Source organism: Hakea prostrata, chromosome 7, assembly GCF_041222555.1.
Source record: "Hakea prostrata isolate BN-2017 chromosome 7, UWA_Hpros_2, whole genome shotgun sequence".
Taxonomy (NCBI): Eukaryota; Viridiplantae; Streptophyta; class Magnoliopsida; order Proteales; family Proteaceae; genus Hakea; species Hakea prostrata.
In genome coordinates, this window is record NC_142606.1 from 68834580 (window position 1) to 68858512 (window position 23933).

The 23933-nt window shown below is 39.1% G+C and overlaps 2 protein-coding genes across 2 annotated transcripts; one reads left to right on the plus strand and one right to left on the minus strand.

The window, feature by feature from the left end:
- The first annotated feature begins 11844 nt into the window (after nt 1-11844).
- LOC149011854 (cytokinin dehydrogenase 7-like) lies at nt 11845-14318 on the plus strand. The gene is made up of 4 exons (XM_089163310.1): nt 11845-12549; nt 12650-12928; nt 13426-13688; nt 13805-14318. Exons 1-4 carry the CDS (start codon nt 11851-11853, stop codon nt 14256-14258), a joined length of 1695 nt encoding a protein of 564 aa, XP_089019436.1. The 5' UTR covers nt 11845-11850; the 3' UTR covers nt 14259-14318.
- Nucleotides 14319-16354: 2036 nt separating this feature from the next.
- Nucleotides 16355-20457, minus strand: LOC149011855 (uncharacterized). Its single transcript, XM_089162776.1, has 3 exons — nt 20167-20457; nt 19564-19755; nt 16355-16507 (listed from the first exon to the last, which is right to left on the minus strand). The coding sequence occupies exons 1-3, from the start codon at nt 20455-20457 to the stop codon at nt 16355-16357; spliced, it is 636 nt and encodes a 211-aa protein (XP_089018902.1).
- Between the last annotated feature and the right edge of the window lie 3476 nt (nt 20458-23933).

Genomic DNA, 23933 nt, shown 5'->3' on the forward strand with positions numbered 1-23933 from the left:
ACACTTACCTCATTAACTTTTCTTGGTGGATCATTTCGTCTAGTCCCAAATTGTTGAGTGTTGGCAGCCATATTAGAGATTAAGTTTCTTGCCTCAGTAGGTGTTTTATGTACCAACACATCTCCACTAGTAGCATCAATCATATTCCTATCCATGTTAGATAGCCCTTCATAAAAATATTGAATTAGAAGTTGATCAGAAATTTGATGTTGGGGATAACTAGCACACAATTACTTGAATCTTTCCCAATACTCATGAAGAGTTTCTCCATGATATTGTCAGATCCCACATATATCATTCCTTATAGTGGCAGTTCGCAAAGCAAGAAAAAACTTTTTGAGAAACTTCCTTTTCATCTCAATTCAAGTGGTTATTGAACCAGAGGCAGAAGGTAAGTAGTACAACCAATCTTTAGCTTTTTCAGACAAAGAAAATGGAAAGGCTTGTAACTTGATTTGTTCATCAGTTACACCATGTGGCCTCATTGTAGAGCACACCACATGGAACTCCTTAAGATGTTTATGAGGATCTTCACCTGCAAGACCACGGAAAGTGGGGAGTAAAAGAATCAAGCCATATTTTAATTCAAAAGCAACCTCAATATTTGGATATTCAATACATAATGGTTTTTTATTCAAATCTGGCATGGCTAAATATTTTAAGGTCCTCTCATTAATATTATTAGCATCCATGGTTTCTTCTTCCACCCCAAATAATCCAATTAAATCAATACTAGAAGAAGAAGAAGATGATACTCCCTGAAAATGTTGTTTTGTTTCCTTCCTCAATCTACGGGCTGTTTTCTCAATCTTGGGATCAAATTGAAGTTCACCTGTACGAGTGGATCGAGGCATAAAACAAACAACCAAAAGATTAAGAAATAAATAAATAAAGCAAAAGGAATAAATCTAAAAGAACCAATCCCGGGCAACGGCGCCAAAATTTGATGGGTGTCAAATCCACCAAAGATAATCCTTCTCTCAACTAAATTTGTAATAGCAGTGAGTATGGTCGAATCCCCAGAGATTGGTGAAGATTTATTCCTTGATAAAAATTGGGGGGGGGGGTTTGAATCAAAAAACTAAATAATGAATAAAACTAATAAATGGATGCAGTAGTTAACAAGAAAATCAAAATAATAAAAACTTTCAATCAAGATTTAATTTCAGCATTGATTCTCTCAATTGATCATTGATTTAAAACTAAAACTTTAATTTCGGGTAGATTGGTTATGGTCATTGAGGATTAGTCCTCTAACATCCAATCTTTCCCTACTTTCTCAATAATTTTTGGATCCGTCCTTTAAGTTATTCTCTGATTAATAAACATAACCTTCGGATCTGTCCTTTGAGTTATGTCTATTAATTGCATCAAATATGAAAGACCTAATCCCTAGTCAATAAACTCGGAAAAGCCTTGTTTATTTAAACTAGGACATACATTCTCATAGCAGACTCTCTAGGGCATTGATTACCCATTCGATGATGCTATTTATCACTTATATGAGAATAATAAATAATTATTTTAATTGACTAAGTATTGTATTAATCATCAAACAATAGATTTCTTGTCTTAGGATTAATCCAATAACAAAATAAACATGAAAAATGTATAAATAACTGAAAATTAAAGAAAACTAATTACCCGAAGTCTCACAATTGTCGAAAATCAAACTTCTATTAATCTTGATCGAAAGATGAAATTAGCTAGACATTGAAAAGAAGAATAAAGAAATGAAGATAGAAAACATTGTGTCGTTCTTCCTCAGAACTGTGGCTTCTTCTTGTTGTAGCTTGTGATCTTCAATATCTGAAAATGCGTTCCTTCTTATAGAGGATTCTTGCCAATTTTGCATCCTTTCCAATTTTGTCATTTCCATTGTTCGCTTTAGCAATGCAATTCTTCCCAATTCAGTTGTTTCCTTTATTTCTCCTTGCCCATTTGATTGTTTCCATTTTCCTTCTTGCCAATGCAGTGGTTTCTAATTTAGTCACTTTCCAATTTAGTTTCTTCCTTAAATGTCCGATCGCAAGAGAGAATGAAATCTTCGAATTAAGATACTTCACGAGAATTCTTTTGATTTGGACGAAATCAAATCCTCCATCTTTTGACATAATCAAATCCTCCATCTTAATTTGGGATGGTTTTTTGATTTGATTTAAAAATGTGGCGATATGGTTTTAACCATTCTTTTTATGGATTTAATATCCAAACGCTATAATCTATCCATATCCAAATAAAATAACCAATTAGTCTCATTAAAATACAAAGGATTTGATATAATATTAATGCAATTAAGTGACCTATCAGGATACGGTAATTAATACCATTAGAGGTTAAAATTGAAGCAAGCTTAACAAACTCACCACCATCATTAGATTGAATTTGATGCTGAAAAAAAAAATCCACCAAAGTTCTGAAACAAACAAAAACTTTTAATACATCTGATTTATCACCGATGGGATAAACCTAATAATACTTTGTAAAATCATCAATGAATACCACAAAGTAACGAAAGTGATCAAAAGAAACAAATTGGGCAGGGCTCCAAATATTAGTATGCCTCAGTTCAATTGAAAGTTCTGAGATGAGAAGAAATTTGGAATGGAAGGCTATGCAACTTGGCACGGCAACAAGCATCACAATGAATTTTATTCCCAGATTAAGAAGTACTAGAATTCTTCGAGACCTTAAAAGGCTCTTCAAAGAGCGATAGCCTAATTGGCGGAGCCAATCAGTGATAAAAAGAAGAGAAACAAAGGAAGAAGGTGGTAGTGATGGTAAATGAAAAGTGAGGTTATAAAGACCTTTGTCATTGCGGCCTTGAAAAAGTCTTGCATGTCTTCTAATCCTTCAAGAAAAATTTAGAAGCAAAGAATTCAAGAGATAGATTGTTATCAATACAAAACTTTGAAATAGAGAAAAGATTAAATTGGATCGAAGCATGCAAAGGTGTTAGGATTAGAGTGATCAATCACACACACAATCGAATATAAAACAAGGAAGGAGACGACATATTTTACTCTGGTTCACCTCAATGTGAGGCTATGTCTAGCGTTAGGTTATTCACTCTATTCTTCTAAAAAACAACTACATCAAATATTTTGTTACAAAAGAATATATAAACGCGCTTAAAAACTATAAGCCACAACTATTCATGGGCCCAAGCCCAAACTGTAAAGAAACTCCAAGGCCCAAAGAAACACGAACCCTCTAAAAGCTCTGAGGGCGCTGCCTCAAACCCCTGCCGGGTCGGCCTCCTCCGACCCCCGCCCACTCACCAAGGAGCCGGGACCCCCATGACCGTCGGCAACACAATGTGAAGCATGAGCCATAATCACCATTCTCCCACTTGGTGAATGCTTTAAATGCTTCCTCAAACCCAAAGCAGTTGTACACCATTCAAACTTTTCAGAACTCATTGCCTTGGTAAGAAAATCAGCACTATTTACTTTTGTGTCAGTTTTCTCCAGCATCACAACCTTCTGTTCTATCTTCTCTCTGATAAAACGGTATAGTATTGTATGCTGATATATTTGGTCCTTGAGTGAAAACGTATGTTTTTGGCCAAGAATATTCCACTCTGGCTATCACACTCAACTGTCACTCCACCTTGTGTAAGACCAAGCTCTTTACACAACCTATGCAGCCAAATCACTTCCTTAACAACATTTGTCAAGGCCATGTACTCTACCTCTGTAGTAGATAAGGCAACTTTGTTCTGCCTCTTACTCATCCAACTAACAACTCCACCGAATAAGGAAACATATTTACTAGTAGATCTTCTACTATCAATGTCACCTCCTTAGCTAGCATCCACAGAGCATTGTAGCTCTAATGGTGCTTGTCCCTTGATCTCTTCATGCCTTCATAGCATAACTCAAAATCAGATGTACTGCGAAGATAGCGAAACACATGCTTCACTGCCATCCAATGCTCTTTCCCTGGCTTGGAGGTATATTTGTTCAATACTCCCACTTCTTGGGCAATATATGGATGAGTACAAATCATGGAATACATCAAAATCCCAACAACACTTGCATAGGGAATTGATGCCATCTTTTCTTCCTCCTTTTCAGTCTTGGAGCACTAGAGAGCTGATAACTCACAACCTGTAGGCATGGAGTCTTCACTAGATTGCAATTTGACATATTGAATTTCTTCAGAACATTTTCAATATGTTTCTTTTTATTCAACCACAACCTTCCTTTTTCACGGTCCCTCTTAATCTGCATCCCCAAAATTATATTTGTTGGGCCTAAATCTTTCATTTCAAACTGTTCTACTAGCAGTCCTTTAAATATGCCGACCATCTTCATATTGTTCCCAACAAGCAACATATAGTCTACATACAAGGTTAGAATAACAAAGTTACCTTCGCTCGGTGCTGGAAGGTCAGAAGGAGAAGTGTGATAAGCTTTGAATGGAAGCCCCGGTAAACGACGGCAGTAAACTATCCTAAGGTAGTGAAATTCCTTGTCACATAAGTAGTGACCTGCACGAATGGTGTAATGACTGCCCCACTGTCCCCGATATGGACCCGGTGAAATTGAATTCTCCGTGAAGATGCGAATTACCAATCCCTAACCTTTTTACATAGACACAGTAATCAACATCACAACGATCAAACCCGAGCTTCAAGATGTATGAGTCGAATTTCTGGTACCACATCTTGGGAGACTGTTTCAAACCATACAAAGACTTATTCAACTTGCACACCTCTGACTGTTTCATGTAGATATCCTCCTCCAAATGACCATGGAGGAATGCAGTTTTTACATCCAGCTGCTCCACCTCCAAATTATATGTAGCTGCTACAGATAGAACAAGTCATATGGAATTTAATTTTGCAACAGGTGAAAGTACCTCACCATAATCACCCCTTCTATTTGAGAGTATCCCTTTGCAACCAACCGAGCTTTGTAGCATTCTATCTCCCCATTTGCACCAAACTTTTTCTTAAATACCCACTTGCATCCAATCGCCTTGCGATCTGCAGGTAGTCTCACCAAACTCCAATTTTAAATTTTATTCAAGGAGTTCATCTCATCTTTCATAGCCTTCTCCCACTATTTGGCATCATCCAAGCTTCTAGCTTGCTTTACTGTGCTTGGATCATCACCTATGACATTCAGGGCACAACTATCATTACTTGCATATAGAATAAAATTACCAGGTGTATGTATACCTCTCAAATGGTCTTCTCTCCCTCGTGGATCTCCTTAACATTGGACTAGCTGCTATTTCAACCTCAACCTCAACCTCTATTTCATAATCTATATCCTCTGTCTCATTAGGTTTGACAGATTCAGAATTTGAATTTTCTGCTCCACTTTGTGTGCTGACTGACTCTTCTTCAAAACCCATATCTAACGTCACTGTCTGTGGCCTTTCTGAAGCATCTGGAAAAATCTTATTCAAATTTGATTATTTGAACACAACATCTCCGTTGTAAGAGAAACGTTTAGTTTCTGGATTCCACAACTTATATCCCTTGATACCATCATTGTACCCAATAAAGATGCACTTCTCTGACTTCCTGTCAAACTTGTTTCTTTTCTCCTTTGGTGTGCACATATGCCTCACAACCAAACATTCTGAAATGAGAAATGTTTGGCATCTTCCTAAATAATGCTTCAAACGGGTTTTGATCCTTTAAAGCTGATGTAGGGGACCTGTTTTTGAGATAACAAGCAATGGCTACTGCTTACGCCCAAAATTCAACTACTAAATTTGCACTGCTTAGCAAGCATCTTGCTTTCTCCATGAGTGTCCAATTCAATTTCTTTGCCATTCCATTCTGTTGAGGGGAATATGTTTGTGTATTCTGCTTTGCAATCCCATTGTTCACACAAAATTTGGTATAACTACGTCGAACAATATTCTTTTCCGTTGTCAGTCCTCAATACTTTGATATTTCTGTCAAATTGATTTTCCACCAAGGCTTTGAACTCTTGAAAACTTTCAAACACGTCATCTTTCCTTTGCAAGAAATATAACCATACATATCTTGAAAAATCATCAGTAAAGGAAACATAATACCTAGATTTTCCAAGTGATGCATTAGGTGTACGTCCGAAGACATTACTGTGGATCAAGTCAAGAATATATTTTTCTCTACCTCCTTTGGATCTAAATGAAACCCGCTTTTGTTTTCCATATAGACAATGTTCACAGAACTCAAATCCCATAGAACATCTTGGCATTCCATCCACCAGCTTCTTTGTTGTCAAGTTCTCTAGCCCCTTCCAACCAATATGACCCAACCTTGCATGCCACAACATTAAAGTGTCCTCCTCCACCTGCTCAGAGATATAGCTCTCGCCACTAAACATTGTGTTACACAGTAGTTTCCATACCTTCCCATGTTGTTCTCCTCTGGCAATTACCATAGACTCATGAGTTAGTTTGCACGAATACTTGTCATGGCTAAAATTGACACAACATCTGCCATAGTTCCCACTAAGATAAGATTTCTAGTAAGACCAAGAATATGTATCACACCAGGCAAATCCTTGACTGTTCCATCTTTCATCTTTAACCTCACCTTCCCATGACCAACTATATCAAGTTTCGTGTCATCTCCTATCCTCACTGTACCCCTGTGACATAGCTCATAATTACAGAACCATTTCCTACGATGTGTCATATGAAAAGGTGCTCCAGTATCAATTACCCATTCATTGCAATCACTCTTAGATGAGCTACCTACCATGTACACATCTCTTGTGCTACTGTCATCGTCCTTATTTGTAGCACAAGATGATACCTCATCTTCCTTTTCTGGGCCTACACTTTTACTCTTGCAATCCTTCCTCAAATGTCCAACCTTTTGCACTTTCAACGCTTTACTCCAGATTTATCTCGGGATTTAGATCTTCCCCTAGATTTGCTTCTATTAACATATTTAGATTTCTCACTGCTTCTCCCATTAACCACTAGAGCCTCATTTGTGGTACTTTTAGAAACCATCTTTCTCATCTCCTTGGATAACAAGGCTGCTACTACAGTCTCAAAAGATAGTTTGCTAACACCAACACCAATTGAAATAAATATATGCTTCCATGAGTTAGGTAGTGAACAAAGTAAAGTACAAGCTTTATCTTCCTCATCTAGATTAACATCTATAGATGCAAATTGTCCATATATAGTATTAAATTCATGTAAATGCTCAGAAAATGAATCACCTTCACTCATCCGCAAATTGTCAGCTTCTTTCGCAGAAAAAGCCTATTCATGAGTTACTTGCTTTGATAAAGGCTTCCCAGCTTCATCTAGAGATCCTTCACAGTCTTCTCAAAAGTCACGTGCACGAAAACATTATTACTGAGGCACAGCCAGATTAGACTTTGAGCCTTCCAATCGTTTTTTATCCATTCCATCATCTCAACAGACACATCCGCCTTTGATGATCCACCTTTAGCGGTTTTTGCTAGCATAGATGGTTTATCGTCTTCAACCACGTACCACAAAACCTCTATCCATGAGTAAAGCATCCATTTTTAGCTTCCATATCTTGAAACCCTTTCTTTCGAACTTCTCCACCTCGATTCTTAATTGACCAGTCGACATCTTTCACAAATCAGATTCGCGGATTATTCTTCATCAAGAAAACCCTATCGCAAATCCTAATTTGCAAAAGAAAAGTAGCCAAACCGCAGAACCTAACACTCTGATACCAGATGTTAGGATTAGAGCGATCAATCACACACACAATTGAATATAAAACAAGGAAGAAGGAGACGCATATTTTACCCAGGTTCACCTCAATGTGAGGCTATGTCCAACATTAGTTTTTTCACTATATTCTTCTCAAAAACAACTACATTAGATGTTTTTTTTACAAAAAAAATATAAACGCGCTTAGAAACCCTAAGCTACAGTTATTCATGTGCCCAAGCCCAAACTATAAAGAAACTCCGAGGCCCAATGAAATGTGGACCCTCTACAGGCTATGGGGCGCTGCCCCAACCCCCACCCCTCATCGGGAAGCGGAACCCCGTGTCCATCAATGACACAATGTGAAGCATGAGCCATACTCAACAAAAGGGTATTTTTTTTAGTAAAAGGAACCAGCAGAAGAATGCATCAAAGAAGTCCTAGAATGCGTATTTAATAGACATTAACCATTGCCAAGAGCTATGTTATCAGAGTGACACTAGTTCTAGTACTTGAAGACCAACATAGGTGACATGACAACATTGCGGTAATCCTCACGAGAGTACAAAAGATAGAGAGTACCAAACCTTCATCATGAATTGGGGACTCGATAGTGGTAAGATCATCGGTGATCAAGTGAACCTCTAGCAAAAACTCCAAAATAGAAGAGGAGCCTTTCTACAATTTGAACAAGCGATCTTTAATATCCATTATTTTAGACTTTGAAGAAGAAGCAAAAACTTGCTTAAGAGGCTATCAAGCATCATAGGAGGAAGTGGTTGTAACAACATGTGAAAGCACAAACTTTGAAAGGGAAGAAATCAACTAGGACAAACCTAGTTGATCCTAGCGAGTCCATAAAAAAAACAGCAGTCGGATCTGAGTTGTCGAGACAAACAACGGAGCCATCAATGAAACCCTCAAGACCATGGCCTCGTAGAAGGGGCATGAACTGAGCTCTCCAAAGTAGGTAATTTATTGGCAACAACTTAGGGGAAGATATGGAGCAACACTCAGGGAAATGAGAGATGGAAGAGAAGAAGACGAAGAAGGAACATCAACAACAAAATTTACTGAGGGCATCTTGGATCGACTCATCAGAGAGAACCTTTTGATACCATGTAGAGAATATGATTTTATTGATTGTATAAGTTCAGTTTTATAGTATGTATAGACAAGATGTACATAGCTGTAAATTCAAGAATACATAGTAGATACATATACAGTGGTTTATCCGCAACAACACATATTTTTCACATTACCTATAAGAGCATAAAAAATAGTATTAGATACATGACCAACAACTTCCAAATTGAATTGTGATAGAAAAGCATGTAAAAAGCAATGATGTACTCTTAACAACATGAGAAAGTTTTTCCCTTCAAATTATGACACGTGAGAATATCCAAATGAAATGAAGCCCTAGCCTCTTACTATTTGAATTGGCATGTAATAGACTTGAGTCTAATAAGCCCTATCATTACTAGTTAATGCTATACAAATATTGACTTTTAAATGTATAAGAAATTTGATGATCACCATGCATCAAGGGTCACCCTTCTAAATTATCGAAACAAAAATAAATATGTGTGGTAGGAGCCTAGGACTATGAAGTTATACAAAAGTGAAAATATGAGTCACATCCAAAGAATTTTTCTCTTTAATTACTTTCTAATATGGAGGAATTTTAAACTGTTGCTTCCCCCATTGGATTCTTGCCTAACAATGACAATTCATATTCCATGTAAGACAACACGAGCTTTGCCACTGAAGGTAAAAAGGATAATTTCTTTTATTAATGACACACTAATATGTAAATTGTTTCTTCACTAAACCTCATTTGGTTGCATGTGAAAATTTTCCATTACTTGAAATAGGTTTAGAAAAGTATATTTCAAATCTTCCGTTATTGTACTTGCCAATTAAATGGACAGTAAGAATTGTGGAAGAAACATCAATATAGGGTGTAAATGGATAACTGAAATCTGCTTTCGAGTTTGCATCCGCATTCGTTTAGCGGAATCTAAATCCATCCAATTACTAATAGGATGTGGATATGGTATATCCATTTCTTACCGATTATTATATGTTCGATAAAATTATCCGATTAGGTTACTTATTCGAAATTATTTTTCTTGATTTTATAAATTTTTACTTGAGATAAACTTTCTACTAAATAAGTACCAAAGTTGCTAAAATTCTTACATTTCAAACCTAGCCTCACAAATAAAATGGTAAAGATGTCAACAGGTAGTCAAAAACCGGTATTCAATCTGTATACATGGTCATTGAGAAGAATCTACTTAAGAAAATAATTATCCGATTATCATCCGAATCCGACTGAATCCGTCTAAAAACCGATAGATATCATCTGAATCCGTCCAAATATAATAGGATGCGGATATGATATTACCATTATTCGATCTGGTTGCACTCCTACGTCGATAGAACAATATCAATATAGCTAACATAAATTGCAACCTCAAGTGTGGTCCATCTCAAGAGTATCAAATCTAAATAAAATCAAAAAGCTATCTACTCCTAGGGTGAAAAGAGATTTTGTTCTTGGTCAGACACACAAGAAACATAGTCTTCATCATGAACCAAGTAAAACTTCGTCATTAATCAAATATCAGAATAACAAGATACCCACTTAAGTGGCTAAAACCTATATACATTGCATAACGCCCCACCACATATGAATAATCAACATTCTCTTAAAATTAGGACTCAGTTGCTAATCTTTTTAAATCAGAAATCGAATAAAATATGGAATAAAAATCATCTTTTCTCATATTTTCAGCACCCCAATTTCTTAGAAACTTCCTATGTTATTATGATCTCAATATAACTCTAGCTATGCATTTAGGCTGCAAGTTGATAGATGAATAAAGGTTGAGTATAAAATTCAAAATGAGGATAAGTTGTAGTTAATTCTAATCTGATTCTCCTCCGGGTAGATCAAAATCAATCAAAAATCAATGAAATCAATCCAGAAGTCTGATCATGCCATTTTGGGTTGTCTAAAATTGATCAGAAATTGAGCGGAAAAGACTAGATTTTATCTGAAGGGAGCCATAATCCTATAAATGACTTATGGATCACCCATTTCACATCACTCAGAATTGAATCCAAACACCCACCAATTTTTATTCAGATCAACTAGTCCAGCTGACCTGATCCCAATTCTTGAAACCCAACTTGAGATATCCTGTGACACAAAAACAACACCTAGGACTTTGAGCTTAGCCCTTTAATTTTCCCGAATATTAGGGTGTTTAATTAGTAACAAAATGGTATCCTAATCAGTAATTAGTGTAATGTTCTTACCAAATCGAATCTAATCTCAGTTGTCGGATAAAAAAGAAGTGAAAACTTTTGGTTTTTGTTCTAAGTTTACCTTTCACACCATTGGTCCAAAATTTTTAGATCAAAGCTTTTCCCTTTTTCTTCTTTTTTCTTTTGATGAAAAGGTCAAAGCTTCCCTTCCTAAAAATCTACAATTTTTTTTCCTTTTTCAATTTTCCTCCTCTTAACTTTTACTCAAGTTGGAAATTAAAACTATGGGAGACCACAGAAAAGGAAGCATCAGATTCTCTCTCATGAATTACTAAATGAAATCCTTTTATTCTCTTCAAATTTTCCCAACTTCCTTCATTTGCGGAAGAAAAATAAATTCTCCATTTTTTTTTCCCTTTATGGGTTATCGTTAAAATCTTCTCTTCTCTCAAAAGAAGAGAATTGTTGGAGATCTATTTTAGTTAAACCAAGAAAAAGCAAAGACAGGGAAGGCAATCTCTCAATAATCTCAACGAGTCAATTATAAGATCATGATTTCTTGTAAGCAACACCAAAAGCGAAAGCTAAATCCAAATAATTTTCAACGGTGGTCACCAGCTTCGAGGTGGAACTCATGAAGTTCATTCCCATGCAACGATAATGCTCTCTCTCTCTCTCTTCGCCTCTTTGTGTGTCTGTGTCTTGGGGGCACGCAGCACTAGGTGAATCAAGGACAAAAGAGATGAAGAAGAATAATATATTTAAAAGCATTTTGAATCAGATCTCCTCTCTTCTTCTGCTATTTCTAGCTACTGTTACTACCACTTAGTGGAATCCGAAGCCCTATTTAACATTTCAAATCTCTCGTTGTCTCTCCCTCTCTCACACATAGACACAAACAGAGAGCAAAAAATGATAGCCTTCCTAGAGAGATTCTCCCGTGAAAATGAAACCGATGCAAACCCAGAAGATGAAGCATCAACTAATCTAAGCTTATGCTTAAGTCTTGAGCTCCAAGGTAGTCTAGATTTCACTTGCACTGCCACTGCATGCAAGGATTTTGGTGGTATTTACCAGACCAAACCACTTGCAGTGGTCAGGCCAGCCAGCCCAGAAGATGTGGTTCGAGTGGTCAAGACTGCTTCTCTTTCCTCTAGCCTTACTGTTGCTGCTAGGGGAAATGGCCATTCCATTAATGGCCAAGCCATGTCTGATAGAGGTCTTGTTATAGACATGAGAGCCATGGACGATCTTATCGATGTGGTGAGCCATAATGGCTTTGCTTATGTAGACGTTGGTGGAGGTGTCTTGTGGGAAGATATTCTCACACACTGTGTGCTTGGCTATGGCCTTGCTCCTCGTTCATGGACAGATTACCTCGGGTTAACCGTCGGCGGAACACTGTCCAACGCCGGAATAAGTGGTCAAGCTTTTCGTTACGGTCCTCAGACATCGAACGTGACTGAGTTAGAAGTCGTGACCGGTAAAGGAGAAATGATGGTTTGCTCTGAAACCCAGAACTCAGAACTGTTCTTTGGTGTTCTTGGTGGTTTGGGTCAGTTTGGGATCATCACTAGAGCTAGGGTATTGTTGCAGAAAGCTCCGGATATGGTGATTTTATTTTTATTATCTGATATTATTTTGCACTTACTGTAATATAGAAATACCTTCAAATATTTCTCCTTGCTGATAATAGTTATTATTGTTCCAGGTGAGGTGGATAAGATTAGTTTACGCCGAGTTTGAGAAGTACACGAAAGATGCGGAGTGGTTGGTGAGTCAGGAAGGGTTAGGAGAATCGTTCGATTACGTGGAAGGGTTCGCTTTCGTCAACAGTGATGACCCAGTCAACGGATGGCCATTGGTTCCACTGCATCCGGGGCAGCGGTTTGACCCGAACCGTATACCAAAAACCGCCGGGCCTGTACTCTACTGCCTTGAACTAGCTTTGCACCACGACAGCCAAGATCCGTCCACTACCATAGATAAGGTGATTGACTTCAGCTTTTAGTGTAGATTATTCTGACTTTTTCCTTTTTGGGTAAAACTGTAAAAGTCTAGATTATTTTTACGAAGCACCAATAATGGAAGACACGTGGAAATATTATACTATTGACGGTTACACCAAATAATTGTAATTCTGTGTTCCTCGAATACGTAACACGAGGAAGGAATCCGGGTTTTCTAGGGAAGAAAAGTTAAATAAAGGAGGGGATCCAGATTCCCCAAAATCACCTCCGCCGTCATAATATTGCCCCGGACTTAGCAAAGCTGAGTTGGAATTCCAACTCTACACTAGGGACCACAGTAATCGAGAAGCTCCACTTTTGATGTTCCCGATGACGATCTTGATTCAGATTTGGTGGACGTGTGGACCCCATCACTTTATGTTAAGCGCTTGACTTCTTTATTCGTTTTGGCCATAAAGCCCCCTTTCCTTCTATTTGACTACTTAGAAAAGATGGGTTTATTTTGAATATTACACAGGTGGTTGGGCAGATGCTGAGACGGCTACATTACTGTCGGCAGCTGAGGTTCGAGGTGACTGTTGGATACATGGAGTTTCTACTGCGTGTGAAGCAGGTGGAGCACGTTGCCAAGGCTAGCGGCATGTGGGACACTCCACACCCTTGGTTAAACCTCTTCATCTCCAAGCGAGACATCGCGGATTTCGATCGTGCGGTTTTCAAGAACATCCTCAGGCATGGCATAGGTGGGCCCATGCTTGTCTACCCATTGCGCAGAAGCAAGTAAGATAAACCTCACCAATCCAACAACCCGGTTCAATAATGTGTAGTTTCTCGGTTCATTTGGTTTGTTCAATCGAACCGGATAAAATTTGACATCCTTATTTTTTTCTAAACAGATGGGATGGTAGGTCATCGGTGGTGTTGCCGGAAGGAAGGGGAGAGGAGATATTCTATCTGGTGGCGCTGTTGAGGTTCAACCCTAGGTGTGGTCCAATGGCAGTGGAGGAACAGGTAGGACAGAACGAGGAGATAGTGAGGTGGTGTAGGGAAAATTGTTTGGATTACAAGCAATACCTACCTCATTACGAAACCCAAGAGCAATGGAAGCGACATTTCGAGAAGAAGTGGACCCGGTTCGTTGAGAGAAAAGCCCGGTTCGATCCTTTGGCTCTCCTATCTCCGGGCCAATCCATTTTCTCCAGGACCACACGTTCACTAGGAGGGGGTAGCAGAACTGCATCCAGGGGGTGTTTTCATATTTACAATTATTCCCTAGTCAATAAATGTATTTACAGGATACCCCTTAGATCATATCATATAGAAAAGATAAAAAGAAAAAGAGGGGATTAGTATTTGGGAATAGGGAATTGTAAGTTACAGTGATGATTTTCTCAATGTATTGTCCCTATATTCACGCTGTAAAGCAATGACCAAAATTTTGTGGATTTTCCTTCCTCACTTTACCCTTCAAGAAAAATTAGAAAGTAATAAGTGGGAAAATCTATGCCATTTTCCTATGGTGTCTTTCAATTGAAGACTTCGGATTCTCTATCTGATTGTGGTCACTTTTTTTATTTTTATTTTTAGTAATATGATTGTGGTCCTTTACATGACTCCTTTACATGACTGAGTGACCATCAAGGACTAACAACTTCGCACCAAATGCTAGAATAGACGCGCATAGGGTCATATTAAGATCTTTTAAAGGCGAAGAGAAAATGTAAATTGAAGAATATTCACTTTGGCTGCGTTTGTTTGCAAAGGTGGGGTGGGAAAAAAGGGTGGGCAAAAAATTAAGGGTCCTCTGAAGTGGGGTGAGGGAGAAGAAAAGGAAAGGAAAGGGTTTTGTGGAAAAGTGATGGGGTGGGCCCTACCACTTTCCTCAAATCCCACCAAAGGGGGTTTTAAAACGGGGTGGGAAAGTTGAACGCCACATCGACAAGGTTTCTTGTCTCACCTCCCACCCCAAGCAACCAAACACTCTACCATTTTAGGATTTAAAGGAAAAGTAAGAAATTTACACATTTTTCAAGAATTTTCCCACCCCTTTTTTCCCACCCCACCTTTATTTCAGCAAACAAACGGAGCCTTTTGGAATTGATATTGATATGTATGCACCGCATTGATTTATATAAAGTTGATTTCATATGAAAATTCTTAAACGAAACAGTTGTTTCACCCCTTGGAGAAAATGGCAGAAAGGTGAAATTTGCCAATATTTTGGCAAAAAATTTACCTTGTTTCAGTAGGATTTCTCCACATTCAGGGGGTGTTTTATGTCATTTTTTGTCAAAATTCGATGTCTAGTCTAATTTGAGGCCAATAAACACACTAGGAGAGCTATTTTGGTCCAAACATTACATAAACTGATGTTCTTGATTGGCACATACCCAGTTAGTGTTTTGAGTCAAATTCCATTGTTTAGTAGGTTTTCAGGCCACTTTTAGTTATCTAGTTAGATTTGGATTTCTAATTTTGAGTCATTTTAGCTTTGTTTTCATGCACGCTGAATTAATATTGAAGGTCGAAGCAAAAGAGAGCACAAATGCAAGAAATAGGAGTAAACCCCAAGAAAACAAAGAAAAATTGAGCAAAAATCCACCTAAAAATATCATGAAAAATTGCCCAAAATTTGCGAGAAATTGCCAAAATATTGCGAGAAATCGATAAATCGGTGATAAATTGACAATTTCTCACAATATTTTGGTGATTTATTGATAATATTGTTTTCGCCCCCTATTTCGATTAGCTACCTTCTGAGCGGGGCAAATTTCGTCAAGTATTTGCCGAAATTTGCCGAAACTTCCTACCATGGTCCTAATCTTCATGATACCAATTGATGCATCCAAAATCTGTTTAAACCTCATATTCCTTGAAGTTGGCCTACAAAACAGTGTGAGATGTGGGCCGACCGCATGGTTGGGTAGCCACATCTAAAGGTTAAGTTAGAAAGTGGAACACCACAGGGGCTCGACTAGTTACAAAGCTTGGATTGAAAATGATAATGGAGGGAAACGATTCAGATACCTGAATTGTGCGTGAACCTATGATTTATATAGGGTTTACCTTCCTTCCCTAACCATTGGATTTGTTCGTGCCTTCTCTTGGTGACCGTTCGATCTTAGGGTTTTACCCTTCTTTCGATGGTAAGGGTAGTTTCCTTACTTTGCACGATTGCCCATCTCGTATTAATGGTAGTTACCTTCTATAACACGATCACATGCCCCGAATCCTATGAGATCATACTCATCTTCACAACTGTAAAGATCCTTCTCCCCTACGCAACGGATGGGTTTATACCTTGAACCGGTCCCAACCGCACTTGAGCCACTCCCGACTGGAATCTATGACCTAACCGTGGTTAAACCTAGTTTGGTGCTATTTTATCCACATCACGAGCCCCTCAAGCCAGGTGATCGAGACGAACCGAATGATTACTTGGTTTTTCATTCTCGACCACTACCCTTGAACGTAGTTTTTAGAAGATTAATCGTTATCTTGAACTCAAACGTCGCATTTATTGCTTCGTTTGCAACGGTACGCTCATTGAGCTGCATGCCTTTCTCGTTTCCTATGTTGAAGGCGCCACATGGCCTCAACTGCAATCATCATCATTACTTTGATAAGTCTGAACTATCAACGATGGTCCATCGTTGATCTTCATTCAATCTGATTCGTCAACGATCGGTACTTGAACCGTCTCTGGTTTTGATCCATCGATTAGAACTAATCACCTCCATTCATCCATCTTGTCTTTGGGTCTATTTAAACGCTTCCCATTTCAATTTTTTCACTTTACTTCTTCATCTTTGCAAAAAAAAAAATTCCGTTCAAAGCTTCCTACATTTTTCCTCTACATCTCCAACTTCAAGCTTCATCTCGTTCAAGATCTCAAACCAGTAAGTCCTTTATTTCTTGCTCTTTGTTCATTCTTCTGTTCTTCCTTTCCCGTTTGCATTCTAGACTCCTAGCGTAGCTGGGTTCTTTCTTTGAGACTTTGGAATTTTCTTCTTTTCTACAATGGGTAGTGATAGAACTTCCGATGATGACTCTGTCGATTGTATGATTGACGAAGAGGACTATGGTAACCAAGCTAGCCCCTCAGTTTCAGTTGAATTATCCGGTGACAAAAACAAGAGGATCACCGATCATTGGTATGCCTCTGTTTGTTCAACCCCTAGGGAGCAACCGGGGAATGTGATGGAAAGAAAGAAGGTTATTCCTCCCCAACCTTCCCGAAAGCAAAAACTATACCACAAGCCTTTGCTGGAAGCTCCCGACCATCCAAAAGACCATCCCATGGGCCCAACTTCTATGTGTCACATGTTCGTCCTGACGAAGTTAAAACAATTTCCAGCCAGTTTTCTCTTTCTTTTTCTCATTTACTTCAAGCCCCGAATTCGGATAAGAGGGTTAACTTGAACCTTCCTAAGGAATTCTCCATTTACACTGATATCCTAAAAAGTAGGGTTCGGTTCCCTTTATTTTCCCCCTTATGTCTGAGGTACTTAACCATTGGGAGATATGCCCAGACATGCTTCTCCCCAACAGCTGGAGGCTTATCATTGGTCTCATTGGCCTCCATTTCGAATTAGATATAGTCCCCTCTCTTTTTTTTTTTGTAAGGGTGGCCCCTATGGCCTATGCATTAAAGAATACCTTCTTCTCATACTTGTAAATTTATGCTTGCTTTCTTTTACCGAATATGATATGAGTACTAACTTTTCTTCAAACATTGTTAGGATCATTCGGGTATATCCGATGCATTCGGGTCTAACCTATGCCTTAGAAAATTTCTGAGAATTTTTCTAAGTGTTGCGAGGTCTCATTCGGGCTCGACTGATGCTTCATACTTAGAAAATTCCTGAGAATTTTTCTAAGCTTTTGGAGGTCTCATTCTAGTTGGACCAATGCCCTCATACTTAGAAAATTCCGGAGAATTTTTCTAAGCATTTGGAGGTCTCATTCGAGTTGGACCGATGATGCCTCATACTTAGAAAATTCTTAAGATTTTTTCTAAACTTTTGGAGGTCTCATTCGGGTTGGACCGATGCCTTGATACTTAAAAAATTATATTCCAAAGAATTTTCTAAGCTTTTGGAGGTCTCATTCGGGTTCGACCGACACCCTCATACTAAGAAAATTCTTGAGAATTTTTCCAAGCTTTTGGTTGAAAGGACTCATTCGGTTAACATTGAAGCCTTTTGAATTGTTGATTGTGTAGCTTGATTGTGCTGACTACCATAATCCTCTCCTACCCCCATTCAAAAGAGATTTGGTGTTTGAAAATATGGATTGCATTGCGAATTTGAAAATTTGATTTGTGTTATATCTCAAAATTGAAATAACATCCAGGGATAAAACTTTTTAAGATGCATGGCATTCCACAATTGGTCAAGCTCAAGATCGGTTGCTGGATTCTTCAACTTATAGGCTCCCGAACCAACTGGCTTCATGATCATGTATGGTCCTTCCCATGAAGGGTCCAATTTCTTTTGATGATGTGGATTAGATGCTAAAGTGCTTCTTAGGACTAAGTCTCCCAAACGGTATTGTAGATGCTTTACTTGGGCATTGTAGTGGGAGGCTATTCTCCTTTGATAGTGTTGAGTTTGGGCTATGGCTTTTGTCTGGATTTCATCCAACAGATCTAGGCTGTCTAATAACCCTTGCTCGTTTGCTTTTTCTTCGAACTCCAGTTCTCGGAGGGTACCAACCATTATTTCCACTGGAGCCAAAGTTTCTGATCCATAAGCCAAATTGAATGGAGTTTCTCCCGTTGGTGTTCGAACAGTCATTCGGTAGGCCCACAGGACATTTGAGAGTTCTTCAACCATAATGCTTTATTGGATTCTAGCCTCTTTTTCATTCCATCCAGTAGAGTTTGGTTTGTTACCTTCACTTGTCAGTTGCTTTGAGGGTACTACTAAAGGCATTCGGTGCTCGATCATATAAGTCCCACAGAATTGTGTAAATTGAGGGTTGTCAAATTGTGTTCCATGATCGGTAACAAGAATCTTCGGGATCCCGAATCTATGGATGATTGATTCCAACATGAACTTTTCCACCTTCTTTTCAGTTATTGTTGCCAGTGGGATTGCATCGACCCATTTGGTGAAGTAATCAATTGCTACAATCAGATACTCCCGACCTCCAGATGCTTTGGTGAACTTCCCATAATGTCAATCCCCCACATTGCTAATGAGATTGGGTCAAAGGATTGATGTTAGGGTGGTTGCTGATTTTCTTGACACTATCGAATGTATCTAGCAATTCTTGCAGTCTCTCGTGTACTCCAAAGCATCTTCTTGCATCTTCAACTAGTATAACATGAGCCTCAGTATTTTATGTGTCAGCGCTCGACCACCCATATGAGCTCCATAGATACCTTCATGTACTTCTGCCAATGCACTCTTAGATCCTTTGGGTCCTAGGCATCTAAGAAGTGGTCCTGCATAGGATCTTCAGTACAACCTACCATTTTGTATTGTGAACCTTGCCGCTTGAACGTGAATGACTCTGGCTTCCTTTGGATCCTCGAGCAATTTGATATCCCGAATGTATTCCACGATCGAGTCCATCCAACACCGTTCGTCCTCTATATAAGATATTTCATTTGATTTAGTGTTGTGGATTTAAATTCCTCAATATATACCGAAAGTTCAACGGTCTTTTCCTTTACATTTGCTAGCCTTAAGAGCTCGTCTGCCATAGCATTTTCCTTCCTCGGGATCTGATAGTTTTGGACTTCTTTGAACTCTTTTCTCAACACTTGTATCAACTCCTGAAACTTTTGCAGTCTAGGCTTCTTCATCCCGAACTCTCCCAGTACTTGGTTAACAATGAGCTGAGAGTCATTGTAAACAGTTAACTCAGATATTGCTAAGGCTTTTGCTAACCGAAGAACAGCTAAGAAGGCTTCATATTTGGCTTCATTGTTGCTTGCCTCGAACCCGAACCTCAGTGCATATCGTATGATAAAACCACCTAGACTCTTTAACAAGACCCCTGCTCCTGCACCTTGCTTGTTACTCGAACCATCAACATAGATATCTCACATGGTTGGGAGATTGGATTCGATAATTTCTTCTACAAGAGCCATTGTCTCCACCATAAAATCAGCTAAGGCCTGGGCCTTTATAGGTGTTCGGGGTTTGAAATCTACTTGGAACTCTCCAAGTTCTATCGACCATGCTACCATTCTTCTAAACAAATTAGGTTTATAAAGAACTTTTTTCAAGGGGAAAGTGATCAATACCTCGATCGGGTGTGCTAGAAAATAAGGCCTTAGCTTTCTAGCTGCCATCATGAGGGCCAAAGCTTGCTTTTCAATTTCCAAATACCTTGTTTCAGCATCAAAGAGTACGTGGCTAACATAGTAAATTGGCCACTGCTTCTTGTCCTTCTCCTGAACAAGAACTGCACTTACAGCCGAAGGCGAAGTTGCCAAGTATACTTGTAAGGTTTCACCTTTCTCTACTCGAGATAACAAGGGTGGTTTCCTGAGCATCATCTTCAAGTTCTTGAAAGTTGTTTGGCACTCTTCCATCCATCACATTTCCTTGCTCCCTTTCAGATCTTTCAGATCTTTGAACAAAGGTAAGCATTTTCCCTTCGATTGTGCTATGAATCGGTTCAAAACTGCTACTCTACCTTTTAAGCATTGTACGTCTTGAACAGTCTTTGGAGGCTCCATATTGATCAAAGTCTGTATCTTTATTAGATTTGCTTCAATCCCTCGTTGGGAAACCATGAAGCCCAAAAACTTACCCGAAGACACCTCAAAGGCACACTTCTTGGGATTCAACTTCATATAATATTTCCTTAAGATAGAAAACACTTTTATCGAATATGCTATGTGCCTTGAATGTTGTAGGCTCTTCACAAGCATGTCGTCCACATAAGCTTCCGTGTTCTTCCCGACTAGATCTTTGAAGATTTAGTTCACATCTCTTTGATAAGTTGCACCCGCATTCTTCAACCCGAACAACATGACTCTGTAGTAAAAGCTTTCGCGATCGGTCATGAACACAGTAAACTTTTCATCCTCCACGTTCATCAGGATCTGATTGTATCCCCAATTTGTGTCCATGAAACTTAAAGTTTCATTTATGGCTGTGGCATCGATCAAAAGATCTATTCAGGGCAAAGGGTAACAATCCTTCGGGCATGCCTTGTTGAGGTCTATATAATTGGTACACATCCTCCATTTCCCGTTTGACTTCTTGACCATCACAACATTGGCCAACCAAGTTGGGCACTCGATCGACTGGATAAATCCCAAACTCTGTAGCTTCTCCACTTCACTCCTGATGGCCTCGTGCTTTTCAAACGAGAAATTCCTTCTTCTTTGTATTATAGGTTTGCCTTTAGGATATATCTATCCATAACTTGTGTTCTGCTATTGATCGGTCTATGCCAGGCATGTCATTTGTTGACCATGTGAATACATCAATATTTTCCCAAAGAAAGCCCTTCAATTCTTCTTTGAAGTCCTTTGTTTGCTCTAACCTGATGAATGTTGTTCTTTCTTCATTATTAGAATCCAATTGGATTCGTTCTAACTTTTCAACAGGTTTTGACCTCTGCATTACATCTTCGTCCCGATTATCACAAACTTCGATTGACAAGGCTGTAGCTTTTCTGGGCCCAGCTTTATCTTCCAAATACAAAATGTAACACTATTGAGAGGTTTTCTGATCAGAAGTTACCTCTCCTACCCCTTTGTCGGTTGCAAATTTGATCTTCATGTGCCTAGTTGATACAATTGCTCCCAACTTCGTGACGGATGGCCTCCCAAGTATGACATTGTATGCTGGGAGTTCTTGAACAACTAAGAAGTTTACCGAACAGTAACTTCTTTGGGAAAATTTTCAACTGTCAGATCCAATTGTACTGATCCATCTGCAATTGCTGATGATCCAGAAATCCATATAGGTGAGTGGAAGATGGATTTAGTAGATCCTCCTCCATTTTCAATTTTTGATATGCATCACATGATAGAAGGTTTGCAGATGATCGTGCATCCACTAAAACTCTATGTACCTCCCGACGGCTAATCTCGACCTTGATCACGATAGAGTCGTCATAAGGTGTGCAAACACCTCTCTCGTCCTCTTCATTGAAAATGATGCTCTCCTTTATATTCAATTTTTTATTTATTTTTATTTTTAATGCTTCTCTTGAACCCCAAGAATTTAGACTTTGCTTTCAACTTTCTAAGGGATTCAGGCTCTGAACCTCCAAATATGGTGAGGATTGGAGATCGGCTAGCTCCTACAATCCCTTTTCCTTTCTTGGATTGGGGAGCTTCAACCCGATGGTCACTACTTCCCGAGCGCTTCCTTCTTTTTTCACCAGTGGTTCTCTTGTCCAGGTCATCACTTCTGCCTTTTACAAAGTTGGACAAATGCCCTTGGGATATCAATCTTTCAATGTCCGCCTTTAAATGCATGCATTCATTCATGTAATGTCCATCATCCTTATGGAAACAATAGTACTTTTCCATATTCATTCATTGAGGTTTAGCTATCATCTTCGATGGCCATTTTAGGATGTCCTGATCTTTAATTTGCATTACGATCTCTGATTGTGGAGTATTTAATGGTGTATACTCCAAATGATCAGGCAAACGTTACATCCACCCCGAACGCGCTTTTCTTCCTTGATTGTTGTTAGGCATCTTCGACCCTTGGCCTCTTTTATACGCCTTCTATTCTTTATTAGTTGCCTTTATTTCTCCTTGCTGAGCTTCAAGGATCTCTGTCACTTCAGCCTGCTTTTGACATCTCTGTACAAGTTCTAGATATGTGGCTGGCATATCTAGTAACAACAATTCCAAGAGTCGCTTGTTGGAAAGGCCTATGAAGAGAGCTGTTTTGGCTACTTGTGCATCCAAGTTCTTGATCTCCATAGTAGCTTTGTTGAACCTTTGCAAGTAGTCCCAAATAGACTCATTCCTTCCTTGCTTGACAATGAATAACGTCTCTTTTTTCTTCTTGGTTTGGATTCCACTCTGGAATTGACCAATGAACTTTCGGGCTAGTTCATCAAAATCAATAATTCTTTCTGAAGGCAGATTCGAGAACCACTTCTGTGCTGTTCCTGTAAGTGAAGACTTGAACACGGACTGGGTTTTATGATGATTGAGTAAATCATCAAACCTCCTACCCCTCATGAGTTGTCCTAATTTCTAGTTAATATCCGCTAGTTCTCGATCGATGTGTACTGCCCAAGTACCATCTGATCAAACGCTATCATGACTTGAATGTTGAGATGTTGCCGTATGTGTGCGTACCCCATGTTTGAGTCTAGTGAGAGTCCCAGTTCGACTCCCCTGTGCCCGATCTTGAATGTTCTAATAATCTCTTCTGGGCAATTCCCCAGTTTTTTTCACTCCCGGTCACTCTTCCAAACTCCTTATGGATTTTGGTTTCGTTCCTGCACAAAGTTCTGACCTTATGTTTGTTGTCTGTTTCTTTGAGGAGAACGTCCTCTGACTGGTGAAACTCTTATCCTAGCCCTTCGTGCTCGTCCTCGAGCTTCTTCTCGATCATGGAGATTAGGGTGTCTTGGTGCTCCTAGACGTCTAGCCATCGTCCGAAACATTTGCTGCATTTCCCAAAATAGGATATGCATCTAGTTCATCTCTTCCTATGTTATAGGTGCCATTTGAGCATCATCATTCGGGTTTTTCCAGTAAACTCTTTTGGCAACTTATCCCTCTTCATGGATTTCTCCGTCCTAAACACGATTTTCCTTCAAGGGGTTGTCCTCCTGGAGGAGGATTAAGATTCTGATTCCTCAGTGTTGCTGATTTGGTATCCACCACAGCTTTTTGAAGCGTTTCCCACAGACGGTGCCATATGGGGCGTCCAAAATCTGTTTGACCCTCAGATTCCTTAAAGTTGGCCTGCAAACAGGAGTGAGATGTGGGCCAACCGCATGGTCAGGCAGCCACCTCTAAAGGTTAAGTTAGAAAGTGGAACACCACAGGGCTCTGACTGGTTGCAGAGCTTGGATTGA

Coding starts and splice junctions, on each gene's coding strand:
- LOC149011854 (XM_089163310.1), top strand. CDS start 11,851: ATGATAGCCTTCCTAGAGAGATTCTCCCGTGAAAATGAAACCGATGCA. Junction 12,550..12,649: donor TGCAGAAAGCTCCGGATATG/GTGATTTTATTT, acceptor TTATTGTTCCAG/GTGAGGTGGATAAGATTAGT. Junction 12,929..13,425: donor CGTCCACTACCATAGATAAG/GTGATTGACTTC, acceptor AATATTACACAG/GTGGTTGGGCAGATGCTGAG.
- LOC149011855 (XM_089162776.1), bottom strand. CDS start 20,457: ATGGAAGAGTGCCAAACAACTTTCAAGAACTTGAAGATGATGCTCAGG. Junction 19,756..20,166: donor TTCTAGCACACCCGATCGAG/GTATTGATCACT, acceptor AATGACTCTCAG/CTCATTGTTAACCAAGTACT. Junction 16,508..19,563: donor AAAAGACCGTTGAACTTTCG/GTATATATTGAG, acceptor TGATGATTGCAG/TTGAGGCCATGTGGCGCCTT.